Source organism: Triticum urartu, chromosome 6A (genome assembly GCF_056163025.1).
Source record: "Triticum urartu cultivar PI428250 chromosome 6A, HENAU_Tu73, whole genome shotgun sequence".
Classification (NCBI taxonomy): Eukaryota; Viridiplantae; Streptophyta; class Magnoliopsida; order Poales; family Poaceae; genus Triticum; species Triticum urartu.
In genome coordinates, this window is record NC_141878.1 from 54,241,231 (window position 1) to 54,266,467 (window position 25,237).

Below are 25,237 nucleotides of genomic sequence, written 5' to 3' on the forward strand. Positions count from 1 at the left end.
GTGATTGTGAAAGTGCTTTTCGTTCATGGGATAGTAGAAGAGGAGCGGACGGCGACGACGACAATCCACGCTCGCGCCCATGGGAAAGGAGAGGACCAACGGCAGCTGCGCTGGCGATCCGCGCTCGTGCCCATGGGACAGCAGAGGAGTTGCGGCGGGCAACATCCGCAATCCATACTTATGTCCGGACAACACAAGAAGAGTGGGAAGGTATCGCAAGGATAGAAAGAAAATTATAGGATAGTAATACCCCCACTAACTGAGGACCAAGAGAGTGCGCGAGATGGTCCATCGATAGAATATTTAATCTGAGACATTAGTTTGTGTGAAAGATACCGTCAAATGTGATCAATTGACGTCCCTAGTAATTCTATATATATTTTTTTGATGTGCCTATAGGGGATTTCATGTTTGCTCTTTTAATAATAGGACAGATTTAGATAGCGTAGGCCGTAGATACACACTCGTGGGAGGAAAAAAAAGATACAAAAGGCTATCTTTAGTGTAACTTTGGGCCGATCCATTTCCACATTTCATTTTGGGCTGCCTGCTGCTTCGACTCCACCGACCACATCCCGCTCGTCTCCAACAAACCTAAGAACCAGATCCTGGTGTGGGACCCCGTCACCGGCGACCAGCACCGCCTTGTGGTGCCCCCGGGGGTTGCGGCACATGCAGAGAAGACAGTGATCAACGGGGCGGTGCTTCGTGCTCGTGCCGCCGGAGATGATGCCCAGCACTTCCAGGTGGTGTTGGCAGTGGCAGACAACGACGACGAGCAACACCATCGTGCTCTGGCCTGTGTTTACTCGTCAGAGACCGGCACATGGGGTGATCTCGTCTCAACACAGCTTCCACCTGATGTTCTAACGAGTGATGCTCCCACCTTGGTTTCTACTGACAAGCCTGCTGTGCTGGTTGGGGATTCCCTCTACTGGAAACTTGCTGGGAATATGGATGGAATCCTCGAGTTTGATTTGGAGAAGCAAAGCCTAGCTGTGATACAGGTGCCGGTGCATATCCTTGAAGAGGGCCAGTACATGTTCTTGATTATGCGGGCAGAGGGTGGTGGCCTTGGTTTACTCACCCAGACAGACTGCAGCATCCAATTGTGGAAGATGAACACTGATTGTGATGGTGTCGCTTCATGGGGGCTTGGAAGAACCATTGAACTGGACAAGCTACTTTCTCTGAATTCTGAGGAGACTGACATGTTGATACCAGGGCTCGAGGAGGAAAATAATGTGGTGTTTGTGTGGACAGATCACATCGTCTTTATGGTCCAGCTTGAGTCAATGAAGTTCAAGAAGCTTTCTGGAACCTACCCCCTTTCTCATTATCATCCATTCAGAAGTGTCTACGCGGCAGGTAAAGCATGTCTTCAGATATTCATTGTAACAAAACCAATTTAATTTTTGATAATTGGTTCATGGCATGTATGGTTCATCCTTTCCTGTTGAGTTAACAAGTTTAAGTAGTGTCATATCACTTGTTCCTTTTGCTGCTTGATGACCTCTTCAACATATAGCGATTGTTTTCTGTAGTAAAAGAAAAATCTGTTAGTGGTATATAATTTGTGTATGTTCTCTGCAGCCAGGCAATGGCCTGCAATTGGTCTATTGTTTAGTTTCACTTCTTTTTGTTGTTCAAGTCAGAGCTTGCAAACTGTCTTCATCTGTTTATTATCATTCACAACTCTTTGCTTACATGTTCAACCGGTCACCTCCTTGCATTGATGGCAGACTGCATCTTTGACGTTTTCTCTAGGCCCTGCTTCTCTTCCTTATGCCTTTAACCACCTCACTTCTCTTTTATTTGCTAATGTTCTATCCCCTCTCTACTGGATGTGAATACTTCCGGCTGCCTTCCTGTGCAATCGAACTGCCATGCTTTCAGTTTACCTCCTCCTTAGTACTCCCCCAGTTCCTTCTGATAATGCAGTTTTTTCTCCATCTAGCTCCCAGATGACTCAAAACTCATTACCATTCCCCTCTTTGTGAATATGTTAAGTGGTAACATAATCAATATGTTCTCTTTTGTGTTCTTCATGGACGTATTTTTTTGTTTGTGTTACTTCTACTAGTTGCTTCATGCCTTTGATTTGTTTTTCGTGGTTATGGATCTATCGAATTCTAATGCGATTTATATGGTGTTACCTCTACGTAAGTACTCCCTCTGTTCCCAAATATAAGTCTTTCTAGAGATTTTAACAAGTGACTACATACGGAGCAAAATGAGTGAATCTACACTCTAAAATATGTCTACATACATTCGTATATTGTAGTCCATTTAAAATGTCTAAAAAGACTTATATTTAGGAACGGAGGGAGTATTTGATAACCATGCATGATCATTTGCTTCATGCTTCCTTCATATAAACGGGACAACTATATCATTTCACATTGCTGCTTATTTTGGGTCATTATTGTACCTAGTGAACTGATGATTGTCAGAATACTCGAAGAGTATGCTTTCATTAATTTTTGTATTTCTATTTATCCTTTTTCTCAATTTATAGCAGTTTTACGGATGATTGTTCTAGTGCATAGTGCAAGGCAGTTTGCTTAAATATTATTCTCAGCATATCTCTCAGTGTCTATCTAATTTGCATATGTAATCTGCCATGATCCACTAACATGATTTGTCTGGTCCAAGCTATATGTATCAATGCTTTGCCGGCAGTCTATTTTCTGCACTTTTGGTCACTTTAGGTGTTTAAGACTTTATAAACATATGATTGAAATGGCATGACTAACAGATTCACTGTAAACATTGCTTTTGTCACAAATTGTATTTTTACTAACATATTAATATTATCAGTAAACTAGTGGTCAAAGCATTGCTTTGGTTGTTGTGAAGAAAGAATAATGCATCTATTTTGTTCCGAGGGAACTGTGTCTATTAATAAGACAATGCACAATCCCTTGGTTGAGGCTTCTACTACATGAGTTCAATTAAATTGTATTTGTGAGCGACTAGCTAGCTCGTACATTTCTGAAAAGTATGTCTATGAGCTCTAAACTAGATGGTTTTGGTTTGTTGCCACATGAGCCCCTTGCGTGCCCATGATAACAAGGAACATTTCAAATGATTCGATAAGCTAGGATGTCCAGTATTCCCTGTAATGGAGTTATTTGGACCACTGATTTTTTTTTTGCCTTCACTGAGAACAGAATAACAGATGAAGTCATAAACTTGACAATATATGCTAACAATAAGAGTTGAAGGTGTGGTGATAAAAATGAATCGTTCTCCTGTAGCGGTTCTCTGTTTCTAATGTTGGTTTTGTCCGCTGATGCTGACTATTGAGACGGTCTAGTTTCAGAGCATTTGGCATGATTTCCACAGTACCAGTAAAGTTAATGTTTACTGTTTGAGTCATACAAAAAGTTGAGATACATAACATCCACATTTTTTTTCTCTGAATGTATTGAGATACATAATTTTAACTTTGACTGATAAATTGGCTGCTATGCAGGTCTCTAGGATTGAATTCCGGTGGCCAAGATGCAGAAAATGGTTATGGTGCTGTAGGTTCTTCCAATTTCTATGCTGTTCACGGGGTCTATTATGTGCTATACCCATAATTTGGCCCTCTGTGCTGGCCTTTGTAAACTTACCTGTCTATCATCTATGTTCTGTATGAGGACAAGGTGACTTGCTTGGATTAGCAATTAGTGTTGGGTTACTCTCGCGGTTCATTTGCTTGGTGCCTTTTAAGCAAGCAAGCCCACCTGTCAGTTGTATCTAGGATTGAAGCTTTGGCGCTGCTTCAACAAGCTGAAGCAAGCATATGACAATTAAATAATTGCCTTGTGTTGCATATGACAATGTAAAAGGAAAATGTATGTGTGAGGCGCTCTGTTAGGGGATGGCAACCAGATTATGTGGGCTGGCCATCTACCTCAGTTTCAGTTTAATGGAGTGCATCGGCAGTGTTACTTTGCTTCTATGACCGGCATATTAGGGGCTTAGCCCAGTTAGTTGTGGCACAGTTTATCTTATCGTTATTAGAGGCTTAGCCCAATTATCTTATTAGGAGGATTATATAAACTCGTGTAAGGACCCGTTTTGGGATTAAGTAAGAAGCAATCATATTTGCTCCGCTTCCTTAGGGAGCCGGGAGACCTAACCCTAGCCGCCGCCCCTGCTCCCTCGCACGTAATGACGGCGCCCCAGCATAGGCGACCACACTTTCCTCCAGGCCATCCCTTCTTCCACCCCTACAACCTGAGACCATGCCTTGTTAGGGATCCGATTCCTACCAATTTGGTATCAGATAGCTTCGGTGCGATCTAGGTGACATTAGGGTTTTGGTTGATTTGTGTCTTAAGGTGTTATTCTAGTAGGAACTCAATGATAGATTGAACGGAAAGAATAGCTTCATGTTATTTTACTACGGACTCTTGAATAGATCGATCAGAACGGATAACTTTGAGGTGGTTTCGTACCCTACCATAATCTCTTCATTTGTTCTCCGCTATTAGTGACTTTGGAGTGACTCTTTGTTGCATGTTGAGGGATAGTTATATGATCCAATTATGTTATTATTGTTGAGAGAACTTGCACTAGTGAAAGTATGAACCCTAGGCCTTGTTTCCTAGCATTGCAATACCATTTGTGCTCACTTTTATCATTAGTTACTTGTTGTTTTTATATTTTCAGATTACAAATACCCATATATATCATCCATATTGCACTTGTATCACCATGTCTTCGCCGAACTAGTGCACCTATACAATTTACTATTGTATTGGGTGTGTTGGGGACACAAGAGACTCTTTGTTATTTGGTTGCAGGGTTGTTTGAGAGAGACCATCTTCATCCTACATCTCCCACGGATTGATAAACCTTAGGTCATCCACTTGAGGGAAATTTGCTACTGTCCTACAAACCTCTGCACCTGGAGGCCCAACAACGTCTACAAGAAGAAGGTTGTGTAGTAGACATCAACCTCTCTTTTCTGGCGCCGTTGCCGGGGAGGTTAGTGCTTGAAGGTATATCTTTAGATCTTGCAATCGAATCTTTTTGTTTCTTGTTTTATCACTAGTTTAGTTTATAAAAGAAAATTACAAAAAAAATATGGAATTAAGGGTACCTCATATGCTTCATCTTTTTAATATCTATCATGAAAATAAGGATTCCGATAATTTTGCTCAAGTGCTAGAAGAATAATGCATTAGAATGTTTGGCACTAAATATTTGAATGATGAGCATGATTGCAATGTTGTTAGTATGAATTCCTTGAATATCCATGATGCTAATGTTATGCAAAGACACAAGCTTGGGGAAGCTATGTTTGATGAAGATTGATATTTTTTGTCCCCCAAGTTTTGATGAGCAAATTTATTATGATGAAAGCATGCCTCCTATTTATGATGATTATATTTATGAAAGTGGATTTGGGGAGGTCATGACTTTATTTTGTGATGAATCCACTATTTCAGAAGAGGTTCCAATTGATTATGAGAACAAAGTTGCTATCTATGATGATTATTGTGATGACTTGTATGCTATAAATAATAATGATATCCATGAAACTTGTCATCATGATTTTAGTTTTCAATTGGATTATGCATGACATGATAATTATTTTGTTGAGTTTGCTCCCACTATTATTCATGAGAAGAATTTTGCTTGCGTGGAGAGTAATAAAATTTCTATGCTTGTAGATCATGAAAAGAATGATTTAGGTGCTGGTTATATTGTTGAATTCATTCATGATGCTACTGAACATTATTATGAGGGAGGAACATATGCTTATCGGAATTGCAATAATATCAAGTTTCCCCTCTATGTGCTTAAAATTACTTCCTATGCAAGTTGATTCTTGTTCCCACAAGTTGTTTGCTCAAAAAATCCCTATGCATAGGAAGTGGGTTAGGCTTAAATGTGTTAGTAATATTCTTCATGATGCTCTCTTTATTTTTTAATTCTTGTCTTTTATGTGACCGCCATTGAAATCATCATGCCTAGCTAGGGGCGTTAAACGTTAGCGCTTGTTGGGAGGCAACCCAATTTTATTCTTTTTCTTTGCTTTTTTATCCTGTTTAGTAATAAATAATTCATCTAGCCTCTGTTATGATTGAGTTTTTATGTTTTAATTAGTGTTTGTGCCAAGTAGAACCATTGGGAAGACTTGGGGAAAGTCTTGTTGATCTTGTTATAAAAAACAGAAACTTTAGCGCTCACGAGAATTGATGCCATTTTTTATTGAAGAGTGCTATTTAGTTAATTATTTTTGCAGATGATTAATAGAGAAATTCCTGACGTCCAGAAACTTATTTTAGAATTTTTGGGGTTCCAGAAGTTTGCGTTAGTTACAGATTACTACAGACTGTTCTGTTTTTGACAGATTCTGTTTTTCATGTGTTGTTTACTTATTTTGATGAATCTATGGCTAGTAAAAGAGTTTATAAACCATACAGAAGTTGGAATAAAGTAGGTTTAACACCAATATAAATAAATAATGAGTTCATTACAGTACCTTGAAGTGGTGTTTTGTTTTCTTTCGCTAACGGAGCTTACAAGTTTTCTGTTAAGTTTTGTGTTGTGAAGTTTTCAAGTTTTGGGTAAAGATTCAATGGACTATGGAATAAGGAGTGGCAAGAGCATAAGCTTGGGGATGCCCAAGGCACCCCAAGGTAATATTAAAGCACAACCAAGAGCCTAAGCTTGGGGATGCCCCGGATGGCATCCCCTCTTTCGTCTTCGTTCATCGGTAACTTTACTTGGAGCTATATTTTTATTCACCACATGATATACGTTTTGCTTGGAGCGTCATTTTTTTACTTGATGTTTGAATAAAATACCAAGATATGAAATTCTTAATGTTAGAGAGTCTTCACATAGTTGCATAATTATTCGACTACTCATTGATCTTCACTTATATCTTTTGAGTAGTTTGTCATTTGCTCTAGTGCTTCACTTATATCCTTTTAGAGCACGATGGTGGTTTTATTTCATAGAAATAATTGATCTCTCATGGTTCACTTATATTATTTTGAGATTCCTTTAGAAAAACATGGAAATTTGCTTTTTAGTCATAATGAAAACTTTCATATAAGTGCATTGAATACTAAGAGAAGTTAGATACTTGATGATTGTTTTGAGATATGGAGATAGTGATATCAAAGTTGTCCTAGTTGAGTAGTTGTGAATTTGAGGAATACTTGTGTTGTAGTTTGCAAGTCCCATAGCATGCACATATGGTAAACGTTGTGTAACAAATTTGAAACATGAGGTGTTATTTGATTGTCTTCCTTATGAGTGGCGGTCGGGGACGAGCGATGGTCTTTTCCTACCAATCTATCCCCCTAGGAGCATGCACGTAATACTTGGTTTTTGATGACTTGTACATTTTTTCAATAAGTATGTGAGTTCTTTATGACTAATGTTGAGTCCATGGATTATACGCACTTTCACCTTTCCATCATTGCTAGCCTCTTCGGTACCGTGCATTGCCCTTTCTCACCTTGAGAGTTGGTGCAAACTTCGCCGGTGCATCCAAACCCCATGATATGATACGCACTATTACACATAAACCTCCTTATATCTTCCTCAAAATAGCCACCATACCTACCTATTATGGCATTTCCATAGCCATTCCGAGATATATTGTCATGCAAGTTTCCACCATTCCGTTCATCATGACACACATCATCATTGTCATATTGCCTTGCATGATCATGTAGTTGACATCGTATTTGTGGCAAGGCCACCATGCTTAATTTATCATACATGTCACTCTTGATTCATTGCCCATCCTGGTACACCGCCGGAGGCATTCATATATATAGAGTCATACTTTGTTCTAGTATCGAGTTGTAATCTTTGAGTTGTAAATAAATAGAAGTGTGCTGATCATCATTAATAGAGCATTATCCCAAAAAAAAGAAAGGCCAAATAAAAAAATAAAAAAAGGGACAATGCTACTATCCTTTTTTTCCACGCGTGTGCTTTAAAGTAGCACCATGATCTTCATGATAGAGAGTCTCTTGTTTTGTCACTTTCATATACTAGTGGGAAATTTTCATTATAGAACTTGGCTTGTACATTCCAACAATGGTCTTCCTCAAATGCCCTAGGTCTTCGTGAACAAGCAAGTTGGATGCACACCCACTTAGTTTCTTTTGTTGAGCTTTCATACATTTATAGCTCTAGTGCATCCGTTGCATGGCAATCCCTACTCCTTGCATTGACATCAATTGATGGGCATCTCCCTAGCCCATTGATTTGCCGCGTCGATGTGAGACTTTCTCCTTTTTTGTCTTCTCCACATAACCCCCTCATTATATTCTATTCCACCCATAGTGCTATATCCATGGCTCGCGCTCATGTATTGCGTGAAAGTTGAAAAAAGTTTGAGATTACTAAAGTATGAAACAATTTCTTGGCTTGTCATCGGGGTTGTGCATGATGAGAGCATTCTTGTGTGACGAAAATGGAGCATGACGAAACTAAGTGATTTTGTAGGGATGAACTTTCTTTGGCCATGTTATTTTGAGAAGACATGATTGCTTAGTTAGTATGCTTGAAGTATTATTATTTTCATGTTAATATTAAACTTTTGTCTTGAATCTTATGGATCTGAACATTCATGCCAAAATGAAGAGAATTAGTTAGAGAAATATGTTAGGTAGCATTCCACATCAAAAATTCTGTTTTTATCATTTACCTACTCGGGGACGAGCAGGAATTAAGTTTGGGGATGCTGATACGTCTCCAACGTATCTTTAATTTTTGATTCTTCCATGCTATCATATTATCTAATTTGGATGTTTATGGGCTTTATTATGCACTTTCATATTATTTTTGGGACTAACCTATTAACCCAGAGCCCAGTGCCAGTTTCTGTTTTTTCCTTGTTTTAGAGTATCGCAGAAAAGGAAAATCAAACGGAGTCCAATTGACCTGAAACTTCACGGAACTTATTTTTGGACCAGAAGAAGCACACGGAGTATCGAACATGGACCAGGAGAATCCCAGGCTGCCCACGAGGGTGGGGGGCGCGCCCCCTTCCTCGTGGACAGCCCGGAGATCCACCGAAGTACTTCTTCCTCATATATATACCCATATACCCTAAAAACTTTAGAGAACACAATAGATTGGGAGTTCCGCCGCCAGAAGCCTCCGTAGCCACCGAAAACCAATCTAGACCCGTTTCGGCACCCTGCCGGAGGGAGGAATCCCTCTCCGGTGGCCATCATCATCATCCCGGTGCTCTCCATGACGAGGAGGGAGTAGTTCTCCCTCAGGGCTGAGGGTATGTACCAGTAGCTATGTGTTTGATCTCTCTCTCTCTTGTGTTCTTGAGGTGGTACGATCTTGATGTATCACGAGCTTTGCTATTATAGTTGTATCTTATGATGTTTCTCCCCCTCTACTCTCTTGTAATGGGTTGAGTTTTCCCTTTGAGGTTATCTTATCGGATTCAGTCTTTAAGGATTTGAGAACACTTGATGTATGTCTTGTGTGGGATACCCGTGGTGACAATGGGGTATTTTATTGATACACTTGATGTATGTTTTGGTGATCAACTTGCGGGTTCCGCCTATGAACCTACGCATAGGGGTTGGCACACGTTTTCGTCTTGACTATCCGATAGAAACTTTGGGGCACTCTTTGAAGTTCTTTGTGTTGGTTGAGTACATGAATCTGAGATTGTGTGATGCATATCATATAATCATACCCATGGATACTTGAGGTGACATTGGAGTATCTAGGTGACATTAGGGTTTTGGTTGATTTGTGTCTTAAGGTGTTATTCTAGTACGAACTCTATGATAGATTGAACGGAAAGAATAGCTTCATGTTATTTTACTACGGACTCTTGAATAGATCGATCAGAAAGGATAACTTCGAGGTGGTTTCGTACCCTACCATAATCTCTTCGTTTGTTCTCCGCTATTAGTGACTTTGGAGTGACTCTTTGTTGCGTGTTGAGGGATAGTTATATGACCCAATTATGTTATTATTGTTGATAGAACTTGCACTAGTGAAAGTATGAACCTTAGGCCTTGTTTCCTAGCATTGCAATACCGTTTGTGCTCACTTTTATCATTAGTTACCTTGCTGTTTTTATATTTTCATATTACAAAACCCATATCTATCATCCATATTGCACATGTATCACCATCTCTTCACCGAACTAGTGCACCTATACAATTTACCTTAGTTGCAGGGTTGTTTGAGAGAGACCATCTTCATCCTACGCCTCCCACGGATTGATAAACCTTAGGTTATCCACTTGAGGGAAATTTGCTACTGTCCTACAAACCTCTGCACTTGGAGGCCCAACAACGTCTACAAGAAGTAGGTTGTGTAGTAGACATCAGGGGACTGTACTATCCAAGAGAGTAGGCATCGAACCCGCATCTAGGTTGAAAAGGGGAAAATTAGTAGCTAAGGAACGAGTCTCGTGTCTCTTGGTTAAAGAAGGGTAGAAAGGCATGACAATGCAATAGAGAATGACCAGGTCGATCGGTTTGTTGTCCTCACATAGGAAAAAGGTGGATAAAGAGAGCAAAAATGGGACGTAATCCAAATATGCTGCCTGGATATTTGTTGCTCTAGGCAACCATACCTCCCTCGCCACTCTACGTGTCCATGGAGCTACATCGTACTGGTGCGCCCACTGTCCGAATGGGTCTCCCATGCTCTTATTGCCACTTATTTGCTATTAGTATAACGCTAGCGGTAAAGTCAACCAATGCTACTCCTAAAGTGATGCCACATTTAACTAATGTCTCGCTCAGTCTAATGCCACTGATAAATTTAAGCAATGCCATTTAATGTCTCTGGATTATTTCAGGGTTAGCTGTTGATTGTGGATGTATTAAACATTTTTCAACTAAGGCATTCTAATGTTGTTACAAAGTCAGTATACCAACGATGAAACTTGTTACTACCTTCAGATTTTTGCACTGCTAATGCTTATAGATTACATACCTCACTTTCATGAGATAAGTCAACTTTTTGTACAGTGTCACCTAAATGCCAAGACGCTGATGTCATTTTATTTTGGTTAAATGGCACAAAAAATTATGAAGACAAGAGGAAAGGTCAAGAGTGTGCACCTCCTCCTTTGGCTATTGTATTGATTCGTTCGATCAACTTTTTATGTTTGATCGATTATCAAGATTGGGATAGCAATTTTTCATGTCCACTTGAGTTCAAAATGATATTTACCTTGAAGGTACATGGTTTGCAATTTTTTAATAATATCATTAGTTAATAATGCTAGTTACCTTTAGACTTTTGTATTTGGTTTAATGCTCTTGCACAACTAGTATACCAATGTTGAAACTTGTTACCTTTATATTTTGTATAGTTAATTCTTATAGAAATCTTCTAGTGCTAGAGCTTATGGAAATTTGTTCAGTAAAACCATTGTATTGTACCCTGTAATAAAATAACTACTCTACTGTTGCACTAGCCACTGGATTAGTGTATATTTATACTATTCGAATGGTGTTGCATTAGTGTATGGACATATATAAAGTGTGGCAAGCTTTCCCAGATATGTGCTCAAGAAAACTACTACCTGTTTTTCTAAATACTGGATGCTTGGGTACTTTAAATTGAACTGCGAAAACGTCTTATATTAAGGAACACAGGGTGTAGAGTTCACTCAAATTATCCCGGTAAAGCTAGTCACACCTTTGTTAAAATTAATGTTCATTATGTTATCGGAGGAGGTCTGTATGTTTGTCTCTAATGCCTGTCGACTACATACCTAACATCATGATGTAATGTTAAGTCATTTCCTTTTGTACAGTGTCACTGAATTGTCAAGGCGGTGATGGCATTTTATTTTAGTTGAACTACAAAAAATATGCTTAAAAGAAGAGGAAAGGTGTGACACTCCAAAATTTTTAATTTGGTTTTCATCAAAAACCTTGTTGGATTTTTAAAAGAGGGCATTTAAAATTTCCTTTCCAGAAAATCCTTCCTCTTAAAAGCTTCCTTCCTTTGGCAAGGATTTTCTTTTCCCTTTCAAATTTGGTGTTGAATTTTTGTTGAAGCTTTTCCTTCTGGTTGTTACCCTCTCAAACTTATTTATTTTCAAAAAAAAGAAAGGAAAAACCCTAGGAGTTTGGGACTTCTTTCTTTTTGAATCCACCCATGGTTTTACCATGTCTCCTATAGTAAAACTTCTCAAAACCCCTCCCTCCACCTTTGGACAATCTAACTTCTCTATCCCAACAAGTCCAAACAAGTTTTGGGTTTTATTTCAATTATTTTATCTCCCAAAACTTTTCTGCCATTTAAATTAAGCTTAAGTGATTTTCAAAGCAAGTACCACTTGGCCTTTGAGTTTTTATCCCAAACCAACCTCCCTGGATTGTCTTTAGTACCCACAACCTAGAACCATCTTGATCCACTCATCTTCTGCTCAAAAATTTCAAAATTCAGTCTCTGCAAGTTTGGACCAGATTTGCCCAATTTGGTGAAATTCATATCTACACTCCTCCAAAAATTCCACCAAAAATCATGCAGCCTACTGGAGCAATGAGAAGCCACTCCACCAAATTTCAGCTCAAGGAAAAATCCCTAGATACCTAAATCATTCTGTCAAACACCTGAGCTGCACTGTTCTTTGCATTTTCAGTAAAGTTCAGTAAAATTCAGTTTTACAGTGTCGTTTTCTTCAGAGTTCAGTCACAAGCTAACAGTGCGCTTGGCTCGATGCTCGCAGCCCCTCCCTCTTGTCCGGAGCTTCACACGCGTGCGTGGAGCCTTCCTGGCGTCGGTGGCGCGCTGGCCCGCCCTCGCCAGCGTCTTCTGCGGCGTCGGGACCTCCCGTGGCGGCCGACAGAAGGCACACCACGGCAGAACGCCGTTCAGCGCTGCCCAAAGCTCCCTGGCTCTCCGCGTGGCCTCATGCATGCCAGCGCACGCCCGTGGCACCCTCACCGTGGCCCGGCAAGCACGAAACGTGCTCCCTGCCGCCGACGGGCCGCGCCACCCCCGTTCCGTCGAGCTCGACCCAAACACCCAAACCCTGGCCAGTTTAGCACCTAAACGGACCCATTGAACCCCCACGACGGCGCTCGACCCCTAAACCTCCCCGACCAATGCCCTGTGCCGCCGTAAGCTTCGCCGGAGAACCCCGTTCTCGGCCACCGCCTCGAACCGCCTATAAAAGGGGCCCCGAGCTCGCTCACGAGACCCACACCTTCACTACACCTCCCCAAGACCCTGCCAAGCCACCAGGAGGACCTCGAGGAGGTCTCCTCCCCCAACTCCGGCCGCCTCGCCCCGCCTCGGCCTCCAGCTCGATTCACTCCGGTGAGGCCACCTCCGGTGCCCAAACCTCGTCCGTAGCCCTCTCTTGCACCCAGTACTCTAACCCCCACCTCAATTTAATCTTTGCAGCCCTCTCCGACGAGCTCCATCCACGCCCGAACCACCGTCCGCCGGAGTTGAGACCGCCGTCGACATGGTGCTCACCGGCGATCAGCACCACCACCCACCATTGCGGAAGGACACGGTGAGCACATTGGTAACCTCCGATCCCCCTGCCTCACCGTGGATTGCCGCCGGCGACCACCGCAGCTCTCAGGCGCCGACGAGCCTCGTCCCTCCCATTTGAAAATTTAAACATGACAAGTGGGACCCGCTGTCAGCCTCTCTGTCCTTTCTAAACGAAGCGTTATCTGAAAACGCCTTCTGCCAAATGCACTTTCCCTCTAGGCTGGCGTAGTTTCTGCCGAAGCGTTTTCTGTTTTTATAAACTAGCCCCTGGAAACTTTCTGTTTCATTACAAATGAGTCCCTGGATTAAAACCCTTATAACTTTTTAACAGAAAGGAATTTTTGAGTGATTCTTTTTCTGTCCACTTCAGATTTTTGTCTAGTTTTTTATCATATTTATTTGAAAAATATTTGGTATAATTTCTGTGCACCCCTTGGTATTTACGATAGCGCATATATTTTCTTTATACCGTAGATACCGAAGGAGGTGACGGAGCCACGAACTTCACCGAGCTAGGCTCCGACTACTCCGAACCAGGCAAGCATGTTTGAACTTTTGATATGATGAGTGTCTTGGCATGTCTTGCATTTAGTTAGTTTCATGGCATGTTGATGAGCATGCCGATGAACGTTATTTCTATGAAATGTTGAGGTAAGTGAGTTCGATGATCCATAAGTGGATGGATGTGAGTATGCATGGCCATGTGTTAGCATGAGGATGGGTAAGATGGCAGTGTTGTAGCATGACAGGCTTATGCCAGACTATGTGACTTCAATGTCAACTCATATCATTCCAGTTCCTTCCATTCATCCTTCCATGTACTACCACATGTTTTCCGCAAGGAATATGGATTAGTAAGTTGCAAACCGCTTTCCTGGTACACACCAATAAGGAGAGGCCGGGATGATGGTTCCATGGCCCTGGATTAAAGCCAGTCATCCGGTCAGGGGGCATGGGTGTTTCCGGTTGGGACCGAGAGGGGGGCACCCCTTAGAGCGCGCGTATATAAATTTGATCCCATGCTATTCGAGATTGTGATCTCCCCGTCTCAAAAGTTTTTCTTGGACGATGTCTAGGGTGAGTCCTGGCATCGAGAGGTAGGATGGGTGTGTACTGGTTAGCTGTGTTTTCTTCCGAAAAACCGTAAGCGGAACTAGTCCTTCGTGACTACGGAAATCCGTTGACTGTGGGAAAAATTTTGTACAAACTCTGCAGAGTCATATATTCCTTTGAATCATCTATTCCATATCCAAATTCATATTATCTTGTCCTAACAGTGCCAGTTTGATGACAGAGACTCCGGTAAATCCCATGAGTGCTAAGTCCGGCTAAATGTTATTCCTGTGGATGGACTAACCTGTTTATTATCATGAATTGAATATTTATTATGAGTATTATTTACCCGTGAATAAAGCCCTTTCTGTGATGTCGCTCAGACGTCCGACTGTGGCATTTCTTTTAAAGCCCTTTCTGTGATGTCGCCCCGACGTCCGACTGTGGACTTTCTTTTAAAGCCCTTTCTGTGATGTCGCCCCGACGTCCGACTGTGGCATTTCTTTTAAAGCCCTTTATGTGGTGTCGCTAAGACGCCCGACTGTGGCACCTTTTTCTTTTAATTATCTGTTCACCTTTCGAGGCGTCGCTTCAGACACCCGATCGGTTTTCATTTATGTTTTGTTGGGGATTTCAGGCGGACTACCGCCGTTTCCCTTTTTCCTATTTTGTCATGCTAATTTTTGAACGTTCAGTTGGTAAAATTAATCATGACGCATTCATGCATGCATTTGTTATATCTTACGTCCGAACTGTCTTGCGAGTACTTTCAAAGTACTCACTGGCTTGTTGATTTGGCCAGATGCTGACGAAGGCGATCTCATGGATGAAGAGTTCGATAGCGAGTCCGATGCCTAGAGGATCCCAGTCAGTCTCGTGCGACCCTGGATTTGGTCACGGTATTATATCCGCTTCTGCAACCCGAATAAAATTCATCGAGCCTCACCTCGACGCTCGATGAGATGCCAGTTCGAGAGTCGTGTCATCACACTCCCCACTGTGTTATTCCACCATCGCTTTATCCTCGAGTCAGTAGTATGCCACCACACCATTGTGTTATATCCGCCATTATGTATAATTATTGGTGCGCTTGTAATAATTTGTTGAGCAGCCCTAGCTCAACCCTGTAATATATCTTATGCTACTGGCTTATTGTATCAAGAATTTGTCAACCAGTGAGGAGGATTTTCTCTCATACTGGACTCAAAAGATTTGGTTTCTCGATAAATATTTTTATTGAAAAACCGGTCGTGACAAGCTTGGTACCAGAGCCAGGCTGACTGTAGGAAGCCACTAGGTGCGATCGCTAATCGGTTATTAGCATAATAGAGCTAATTTATATTTCTGCAATTGTAGTCATTTTCTGACAGTCAGCATAAATTTATGATCTGACCATGCAGGATTTTTTTGCCTACTTTTGTAGATGGCCGACAACAACTGCGAGTCTCAGACCTTCGCCAACGTGCCCGATGGGTTCATCAAGCTTCTCTCCTTCATCGTTCAGGTCGCGATGGGGCCATCTGTGCGCCCAGTCTTCACACTCTACCAGCACAAGGTCAACGACAGTCTGACCATGCACCAAGTCACGGTGCAGTTCAGGGGAGGGCGTGGTGAGTCACGCCGCTTCCGGTTCGTGGGAAGAGCCATGCCTATGGAGAGGCATGCTATGCAGATGGCAGCCCGTGAGGCGATAGCTCGCCTCAGGGATGTTCTTCCCGCGATGAAGACTCGTCGCTACCGCTATCTTCCATGCCATGTGCCTTACACCTGTCACTACGCATTCTCCTGCCCCAGAGGAGAACGAGATGAGGCTTTTGAGATGCTCATTGAGTATCTCCGGGCTCTGGAGGCAGCCTTCGACAACCTGGTGGACGACTTCGTAGCTGCCCGCATGGACTCAGTCCATGGCTGTGCCGCCAACAGGAGAGAGCTCCTGCCCGCCGCACCGCCACTGACTTTGGTCTCGTCATCAGCATCTTATGCACCTACTCGTCGCCTGCCTACCACCGAAGAGTTCAACCAGGCCATTGCGCCCACTTTAGCGCGCACTGCACCACCCGCTGTGCCTACTCCTATTCGTGTTGCTCCGCCCCTGGCACCCGCTCCATCTACCCGACGCAGCTCTTCACGTCTGGAGCCTATTAGTGAGGAGGAGGTCGAGTCCCCAACCTCACTGCGCCTCACCCTTGGCAGGGCCAAGGAGATCGTCAACATTTCCGGCTGAGTATGCTTGCCCGTCATGCGATGTACCGCTTTGTAAGATATGTACATAGGTTGTGAGGAGTAGCCTGTTTGCGCTTCATGTAGGGACTGGAGAAGTGCACTAGCCTAAATAACATGTCAGGATTATGTACGCATATCCTGAGTGATGTATTGTATAATTATCGCCCGCGTGTAAGATATGTAATGAGCAGTCCTTCTCCGTGCGCGAATCAATTTGTTTTCTTAAGCGACCTTGGTCATTTAAATTATTTGCCAGCCTTGTGAGATTTTTGGATTTGCTTTACGACCATCTTCGCTTTTCTTATGAGTTTTGCAAAATATATCCCCACAGTGAAAAATGTCTCGTCCTTGGACTCGCTCCATGCCTACTCCGCCAGAGGGAGATTATGACACTCAACCAGGCAACAATTTCACACAAGGGCAGTCCAGTCAGCAGAACAGTGAAACGGCACTTTCCCAAATGTGTCGCCTTTATGAACAGAGTCAGCAACAACATCGTGAAATGATGAACCAAGTCATCAACATGGGGAATCACCATGGACAGTATCAGCAGCAATCCAAGTTATCTGAGCTTCAGAAGACACGTCCCCAAACATTTTCTCATACAGACAAGCCTCTTGAAGCCGAGGACTGGCTTCGAGATATGGAGAGAAAATTAATCATTGCAAAATGTTCAAACCCCGAAAAGGTGCTGTATGCTCCGCACTATCTCACAGGAGCAGCCGCATCGTGGTGGGGAATTTTCTGCACATGCATCCCAACGAAAATGACATAACCTGGGATGATTTCAAGGAAGGTTTCTGTGGTGCACACATTCCTAAGAGTATTATGAAAATCAAGAAGAGAGAGTTCGACGACCTCAAGCAAAGGAACATGACAGTGTCAGATTACAACAGTCAATTTACTCTATTATCCCGCTACGCCAATGAAGAGCGTATGACTGAGAGCAAGAAGATGGAGAAATTCCTTGACGTCTAGCACCCGCGCTTAAATGCCAACTGGTCGTGCACACTTTTCCTGATTTTAAAACACTGGTGGACAAAGCCATTACTCTGGAAAATGAGAGACGCAGTCTGGAAGATATCCGCAAGCGAAAAAGGGACCAGACTAACCATGCTCGCAATCACCGAAGCAAGACAGATTTTCAAAAGGGTGGGATGCACAAATCCTCATCCAATGTCTCACGCCCAATCAAAAATTTTCATGCAAGGGACAAGGAGTTCACGTATCGCCCCGGCGTTACTTGTTACGCTTGTGGAGAAGAAGGGCACTATGCCAAACAGTGCCCCAAGCCAAGGAACTCAACCCCAAGGCCGAACAACGACGGCACTAATTCAGCGCCCAAGCGAAACAATTTCAATCCCAACAACAACCACAGGAAGGGTCATCTGAACCACGTAACCAAAGAGGAGGCACAAAATGCTCCGGATATCGTACTCGGTACGTTTCCTGTCAACACAATACCTGCAATGGTTTTGTTTGATTCTGGAGCTTCTCACTCTTTCATTTCAAAAAGTTTTGCTTTGCAAAATAATTTTTCGATGCTTCCTTTGGAGAAATCCATGATCATCAAGTCCCCTGGGATTCAGCAAGTTACTCAGAATTACTGTCAGAATGTGGTCATTGAGTTCAAAGGACTGGAGTTTTACGCAAATCTTATTGTGTTGGAAAATAAAGGACTGGATGTCATCCTAGGGATGGATTGGCTAACCACCAACAAGGGGTTTATCGACTTTTTCAACAGGACCGTAATTCTCACACACCACCAAGGGAAGACAATAAGAGTATCAGCCAAGGAAGGAAAAATACCCCGGCAACCGAGATTGAATAAGGTGGACGTTTCTGAGCTGAACAAGGTTCCAGTAGTGTGTGAATTTCCAGACGTATTCCCTGAAGAGCTACCAGGCATGCCACCAGACCGAGAGATAGAATTCAGCATTGAGCTCGCACCAGGAACCACCCCCATATACAAGAAACCGTACCGAATGGCACCATCCGAATTGGTTGAGTTGAAGAAACAAATAAAGGAATTGCTGGACAAAGGATTCATTCGAGCCAGCTCCTCACCTTGGGGATCACCAATTTTATTTGCCAAAAAGAAGGATGGAACACTGAGATTGTGTATTGACTATCGAGCATTAACATGGTCACAGTCAAAAACAAATACCCGATGCCAAGGATAAACGATTTGTTTGATCAACTCGCTCAGGCCAAGGTATTCTCAAAAATTGACTTAAGGTCAGGATACCATCAATTGAAGGTACGAACAGAAGATATTCCCAAAACAGCCTTCACCTCCAGATATGGACTGTACGAGTTCACAGTGATGCCATTTGGATTAACTAACGCTCCTGCATATTTTTTTCACCTCATGAACAAAGTATTCATGAAGTTTATGGACAAGTTCGTTGTGGTATTCATTGACGATATTCTGGTATACTCCAAGACACCAGAAGAGCACGCAGAACATCTCAGGATTGTGCTAGGAGAGCTCAGAAAACACCAATTGTATGCCAAGTTCAGCAAGTGCGAATTTTGGCTAAGACAAGTAGGCTTTCTAGGCCACGTACTGACCCAGGACGGTATCGCAGTGGACCCAGAGAAAGTCAAGGCCGTACTTGGCTGGAAGTCACCAGCCAGCGTAACGGACATACGGAGTTTCTTGGGAATGGCAGGATATTACCGCTGATTTATTGAAGGATTCTCCACCATAGCCAAGCCTATGACGCAGTTACTCAAGAAAGATAAGAAGTTTGAATGGACAGAAGCCTGCGAGAAAAGTTTCCAAGAGCTAAAGCGGAAATTAACGACAGCACCGGTACTAATTGTACCCGACATACACAAGAATTTTGAAGTATATTGTGACGCGTCCAGAAAGGGTCTTGGATGCGTGTTGATGCAGGAAGGCAAGGTTGTCGCCTACGCTTCAAGGCAACTTCGCAAGCATGAGGAAAATTATCCCACTCATGACTTAGAAATGGCAGCAGTTATTCATGCACTCAAGGAATGGAGGCATTTCTTACTTGGGAATCGATGTGAAATATTTACGGATCACAAAAGTCTCAAATATATTTTCACACAGCCAGAGCTAAACTTACGGCAACGACGTTGGTTGGAATTGGTAAAGGATTATGATGTTGGTATCCATTACCATCCAGGAAAAGAAAATGTAGTAGCCGATGCTCTTAGTCGGAACCCCAACTCCGACGAAAACAATCTGCACAGCTTGAGGCCCGAATTCCAACAAGAATTTGCCAAGCTCAACTTGATGATGGTAGCAGAAGGCACCATATCAAACTTGGTAATACAACCCGACCTTGTGGAGGAAATTAAAGGAGCTCAGCCTGGTCACCCCAGCATCGAAGGCATCAAAAGAAAGGTGAGTATGGGCAAGGCCTCGGAATTCGTCATAGACAGTGAAGGGATATTATGGTACGGAGAAAGACTTTGCGTACCAAACATAGAAGACCTTAAACAGCAAATTTTAGCCGAAGCCCACACCGCCCCTTACTCGATTCACCCTGGAGGAACCAAAATGTATAAAGATATTCAGGAAAGATTTTGGTGGCACGGTATGAAGAGGGACATAGCCGCTTTCATTGCATGTTGCGACTCATGTCAACGCATAAAAGCTGAGCATCAGAGACCAGCCGGACTACTGCAACCGAACAAAATACCTGAGTGGAAATGGGATGAAATAGGGAAGGATTTCATTGTCGGACTACCTCGGTCACGACACGAGAATGATGCCATATGGGTCATCACTGACAGGTTAACCAAAGTGGCACACTTTATTCCAATGAAGACGACCCACACCACTCAGAGGCTTGCCAGGATTTATCTTTCCCGCATAGTTTGTCTGCACGGTGTCCCGAAGACTATAATGTCCGACAGAGGCACCCAGTTCGTCTCGAGATTTTGGGAGCACTTACAACAGGCTCTGGGAACCCAACTAGCCTTCAGTACCGCATACCACCCACAGACTGATGGACAAACAGAACGCGTAAACCAGATTTTAGAAGACATGCTGAGAGCATGTGTCCTCACATATGGAACCAGTTGGGAAGAAAGCCTGCCATATGCCAAGTTCGCGTACAACAATAGCTACCAGGCCAGCCTACAAATGGCACCATTTGAGGCCTTATACGGACGAAGATGTCGTACCCCGTTAAATTGGTCAGAAACCGGAGACAGCCGTATCTTCGGCCCAGACATGCTCAAAGAAGCCGAGGAGAAGGTCAAGCTAATCAGGGACCGACTTAAAACCGCTCAAAGTCGACAGAAGAGTTATTATGATCAGAAACATCGTGGGGTCAGCTTCGAACCCGGTGAGTTCGTATACTTGAGAGTGTCCCCTATGAGAGGATTGCAACGATTCAAGATTAAAGGGAAGCTAGCACCAAGATTCATCGGACCTTTCTGTATAAAGGCACGAAGAGGCACGGTAGCCTACCAGCTAGACTTACCTGAGGAATTATCCGATGTCCACGACGTGTTCCACGTCTCGCAATTGACGAAGTGCGTGAGCAACCCAGAGAAACAAGTATCCCATGAAAACATTGACGTGCAGCCAGACCTCACTTATCGGGAACGTCCCGTAAAAATATTAGAGGAGTCTGAAAGGAAGACCCGACAAAAGACCATCAAGTTTTTCAAAGTCCAGTGGAGCAATCACGCCGACAGCAAAGCAACTTGGGAAAGAGAGGATTTTCTTCGGACAGAGCATCCCCACTTATTTAAGGATCAGCTGAAATCTCGGGGACGAGATTTTTCCTAAGGGGGTAGGTGTTGTGACACTCCAAAATTTTTAATTTGGTTTTCATCAAAAACCTTGTTGGATTTTTAAAAGAGGGCATTTAAAATTTCCTTTCCAGAAAATCCTTCCTCTTAAAAGCTTCCTTCCTTTGGCAAGGATTTTCTTTTCCCTTTCAAATTTGGTGTTGAATTTTTGTTGAAGCTTTTCCTTTTGGTTGTTACCCTCTCAAACTTATTTATTTTCAAAAAAAAATAAAGGAAAAACCCTAGGAGTTTGGGACTTCTTTCTTTTTGAACCCACCCATGGTTTTACCATGTCTCCTATAGTAAAACTTCTCAAAACCCCTCCCTCCACCTTTGGACAATCTAACTTCTCTATCCCAACAAGTCCAAACAAGTTTTGGGTTTTATTTCAATTATTTTATCTCCCAAAACTTTTCTGCCATTTAAATTAAGCTTAAGTGATTTTCAAAGCAAGTACCACTTGGCCTTTGAGTTTTTATCCCAAACCAACCTCCCTGGATTGTCTTTAGTACCCACAACCTAGAACCATCTTGATCCACTCATCTTCTGCTCAAAAATTTCAAAATTCAGTCTCTGCAAGTTTGGACCAGATTTGCCAAATTTGGTGAAATTCATATCTACACTCCTCCAAAAATTCCACCAAAAATCATGCAGCCTACTGGAGCAATGAGAAGCCACTCCACGAAATTTCAGCTCAAGGAAAAATCCCTAGATACCTAAATCATTCTGTCGAACACCTGAGCTGCACTGTTCTTTGCATTTTCAGTAAAGTTCAGTAAAATTCAGTTTTACAGTGTCGTTTTCTTCAGAGTTCAGTCACAAGCTCACAGTGCGCTTGGCTCGATGCTCGCAGACCCGCCCTCTTGTCCGGAGCTTCACACGCGTGCGTGGAGCCTTCCTGGCGTCGGTGGCGCGCTGGCCCGCCCTCGCCGGCGTCTTCTGCGGTGTCGGGACCTCCCATGGCGGCCGACAGAAGGCACACCACGGCAGAACGCCGTTCAGCGCCGCCCAAAGCTCCCTGGCTCTCCGCGTGGCCTCATGCATGCCAGCGCACGCCCGTGGCACCCTCACCGTGGCCGGCAAGCACGCAACGTGCTCCCTGCCGCCGACGGGCCGCGCCACCCCTGTTCCGTCGAGCTCGACCCAAACACCCAAACCCCGGCCAGTTTAGCACCTAAACGGACCCATTGAACCCCCACGACGGCGCTCGACCCCTAAACCTCCCCGACCAATGCCCTGTGCCGCCGTAAGCTTCGCCGGAGAACCCCGTTCTCGGCCACCGCCTCGGACCGCCTATAAAAGGGGCCCCGAGCTCGCTCACGAGACCCACACCTTCACTACACCTCCCCAAGACCCTGCCAAGCCACCAGGAGGACCTCGAGGAGGTCTCCTCCCCCAACTCCGGCCGCCTCGCCCCGCCTCGGCCTCCAGCTCGATTCACTCCGGTGAGGCCACCTCCGGCGCCCAAACCTCGTCCGTAGCCCTCTCTTGCACCCAGTACTCTAACCCCCACCTCAATTTAATCTTTGCAGCCCTCTCCGACGAGCTCCATCCACGCCCGAACCACCGTCCGCCGGAGTTGAGACCGCCGTCGATGTGGTGCTCACCGGCGATCAACACCACCACCCACCGTTGCGGAAGGACACGGTGAGCACATTGGTAACCTCTGATCCCCCTGCCTCGCCGTGGATCGCCGCCGGCGACCACCGCAGCTCTCGGGCGCCGACGAGCCTCGTCCCTCCCATTTGAAAATTTAAACATGACAAGTGGGACCCGCTGTCAGCCTCTCTGTCCTTTCTAAACGAAGCGTTATCTGAAAACGCCTTCTGCCAAATGCGCTTTCCCTCTGGGCTGGCGTAGTTTCTGCCGAAGCGTTTTCTGTTTTTATAAACTAGCCCCTGGAAACTTTCTGTTTCATTACAGATGAGTCCCTGGATTAAAACCCTTATAACTTTTTAACAGAAAGGAATTTTTGAGTGATTCTTTTTCTGTCCTCTTCAGATTTTTGTCTAGTTTTTTATCATATTTATTTGAAAAATATTTGGTATAACTTCTGTGCACCCCTTGGTATTTACGATAGCGCATATATTTTCTTTATACCGTAGATACCGAAGGAGGTGACGGAGCCGCGAACTTCACCGAGCTAGGCTCCGACTACTCCGAACCAGGCAAGCATGTTTGAACTTTTGATATGATGAGTGTCTTGGCATGTCTTGCATTTAGTTAGTTTCATGGCATGTTGATGAGCATACCGATGAACGTTATTTCTATGAAATGTTGAGGTAAGTGAGTTCGATGATCCATAAGTGGATGGATGTGAGTATGCATGGCCATGTGTTAGCATGAGGATGGGTAAGATGGTAGTGTTGTAGCATGCCAGGCTTATGCCAGACTATGTGACTTCAATGTCAACTCGTATCATTCCAGTTCCTTCCATTCATCCTTCCCTGTACTACCACATGTTTTCCGCAAGGAATATGGATTAGTAAGTTGCAAACCGCTTTCCTGGTACACACCAATAAGGAGAGGCCGGGATGATGGTTCCATGGCCCTGGATTAAAGCCAGTCATCCTGTCAGGGGGCATGGGTGTTTCCGGTTGGGACCGAGAGGGGGGCACCCCTTAGAGCGCGCGTATATAAATTTGATCCCATGCTATTCGAGATTGTGATCTCCCCGTCTCAAAAGTTTTTCTTGGACGATGTCTAGGGTGAGTCCTGGCATCGAGAGGTAGGATGGGTGTGTACTGGTTAGCTGTGTTTTCTTCCGAAAAACCGTAAACGGAACTAGTCCTTCGTGACTACGGAAATCCGTTGACTGTGGGAAAAATTTTGTACAAACTCTGCAGAGTCATATATTCCTTTGAATCATCTATTCCATATCCAAATTCGTATTATCTTGTCCTAACAGTGCCAGTTTGATGACAGAGACTCCGGTACATCCCATGAGTGCTAAGTCTGGCTAAATGTTATTCCTGTGGATGGACTAACCTGTTTATTATCATGAATTGAATATTTATTATGAGTATTATTTACCCGTGAATAAAGCCCTTTCTGTGATGTCGCTCAGACGTCCGACTGTGGCATTTCTTTTAAAGCCCTTTCTGTGATGTCGCCCCGACGTCCGAGTGTGGCATTTCTTTTAAAGCCCTTTCTGTGATGTCGCCCCGACGTCCGATTGTGGAATTTCTTTTAAAGCCCTTTATTTGGTGTCGCTAAGACGCCCGACTGTGGCACCTTTTTCTTTTAATTATCTGTTCACCTTTCGAGGCGTCGCTTCAGACACCCGATCGGTTTTCATTTATGTTTTGTTGGGGATTTCAGGCGGACTACTGCCGTTTCCCTTTTTCCTATTTCGTCATGCTAATTTTTGAACGTTCAGTTGGTAAAATTAATCATGACGCATTCATGCATGCATTTGTTATATCTTACGTCCGAACTGTCTTGCGAGTACTTTCAAAGTACTCACTGGCTTGTTGATTTGGCCAGATGCTGACGAAGGCGATCTCATGGATGAAGAGTTCGATAGCGAGTCCGACGCCTAGAGGAATCCTAGTCAGTCTCGTGCGACCCTAGATTTGGTCACAGTATTATATCCGCTTCCGCAACCCAAATAAAATTCATCGAGCCTCACCTCGACGCTCGATGAGATGCCAGTTCGAGAGTCGTGTCATCACACTCCCCACTGTGTTATTCCACCATCACT

At 43.6% G+C, this 25,237-nt stretch overlaps 1 protein-coding gene and 1 pseudogene across 1 annotated transcript; both read left to right on the forward strand.

The window, feature by feature from the left end:
* LOC147963871 (uncharacterized) overlaps positions 1–25,237 on the forward strand; it is a 154,675-nt pseudogene that overhangs the window by 102,390 nt on the left and 27,048 nt on the right.
* LOC147963875 (uncharacterized) lies at positions 80–3,587 on the forward strand. Its single transcript, XM_087527626.1, has 4 exons — positions 80–210; positions 400–409; positions 504–1,371; positions 3,484–3,587. The coding sequence occupies exons 1-4, from the start codon at positions 80–82 to the stop codon at positions 3,585–3,587; spliced, it is 1,113 nt and encodes a 370-aa protein (XP_087383752.1).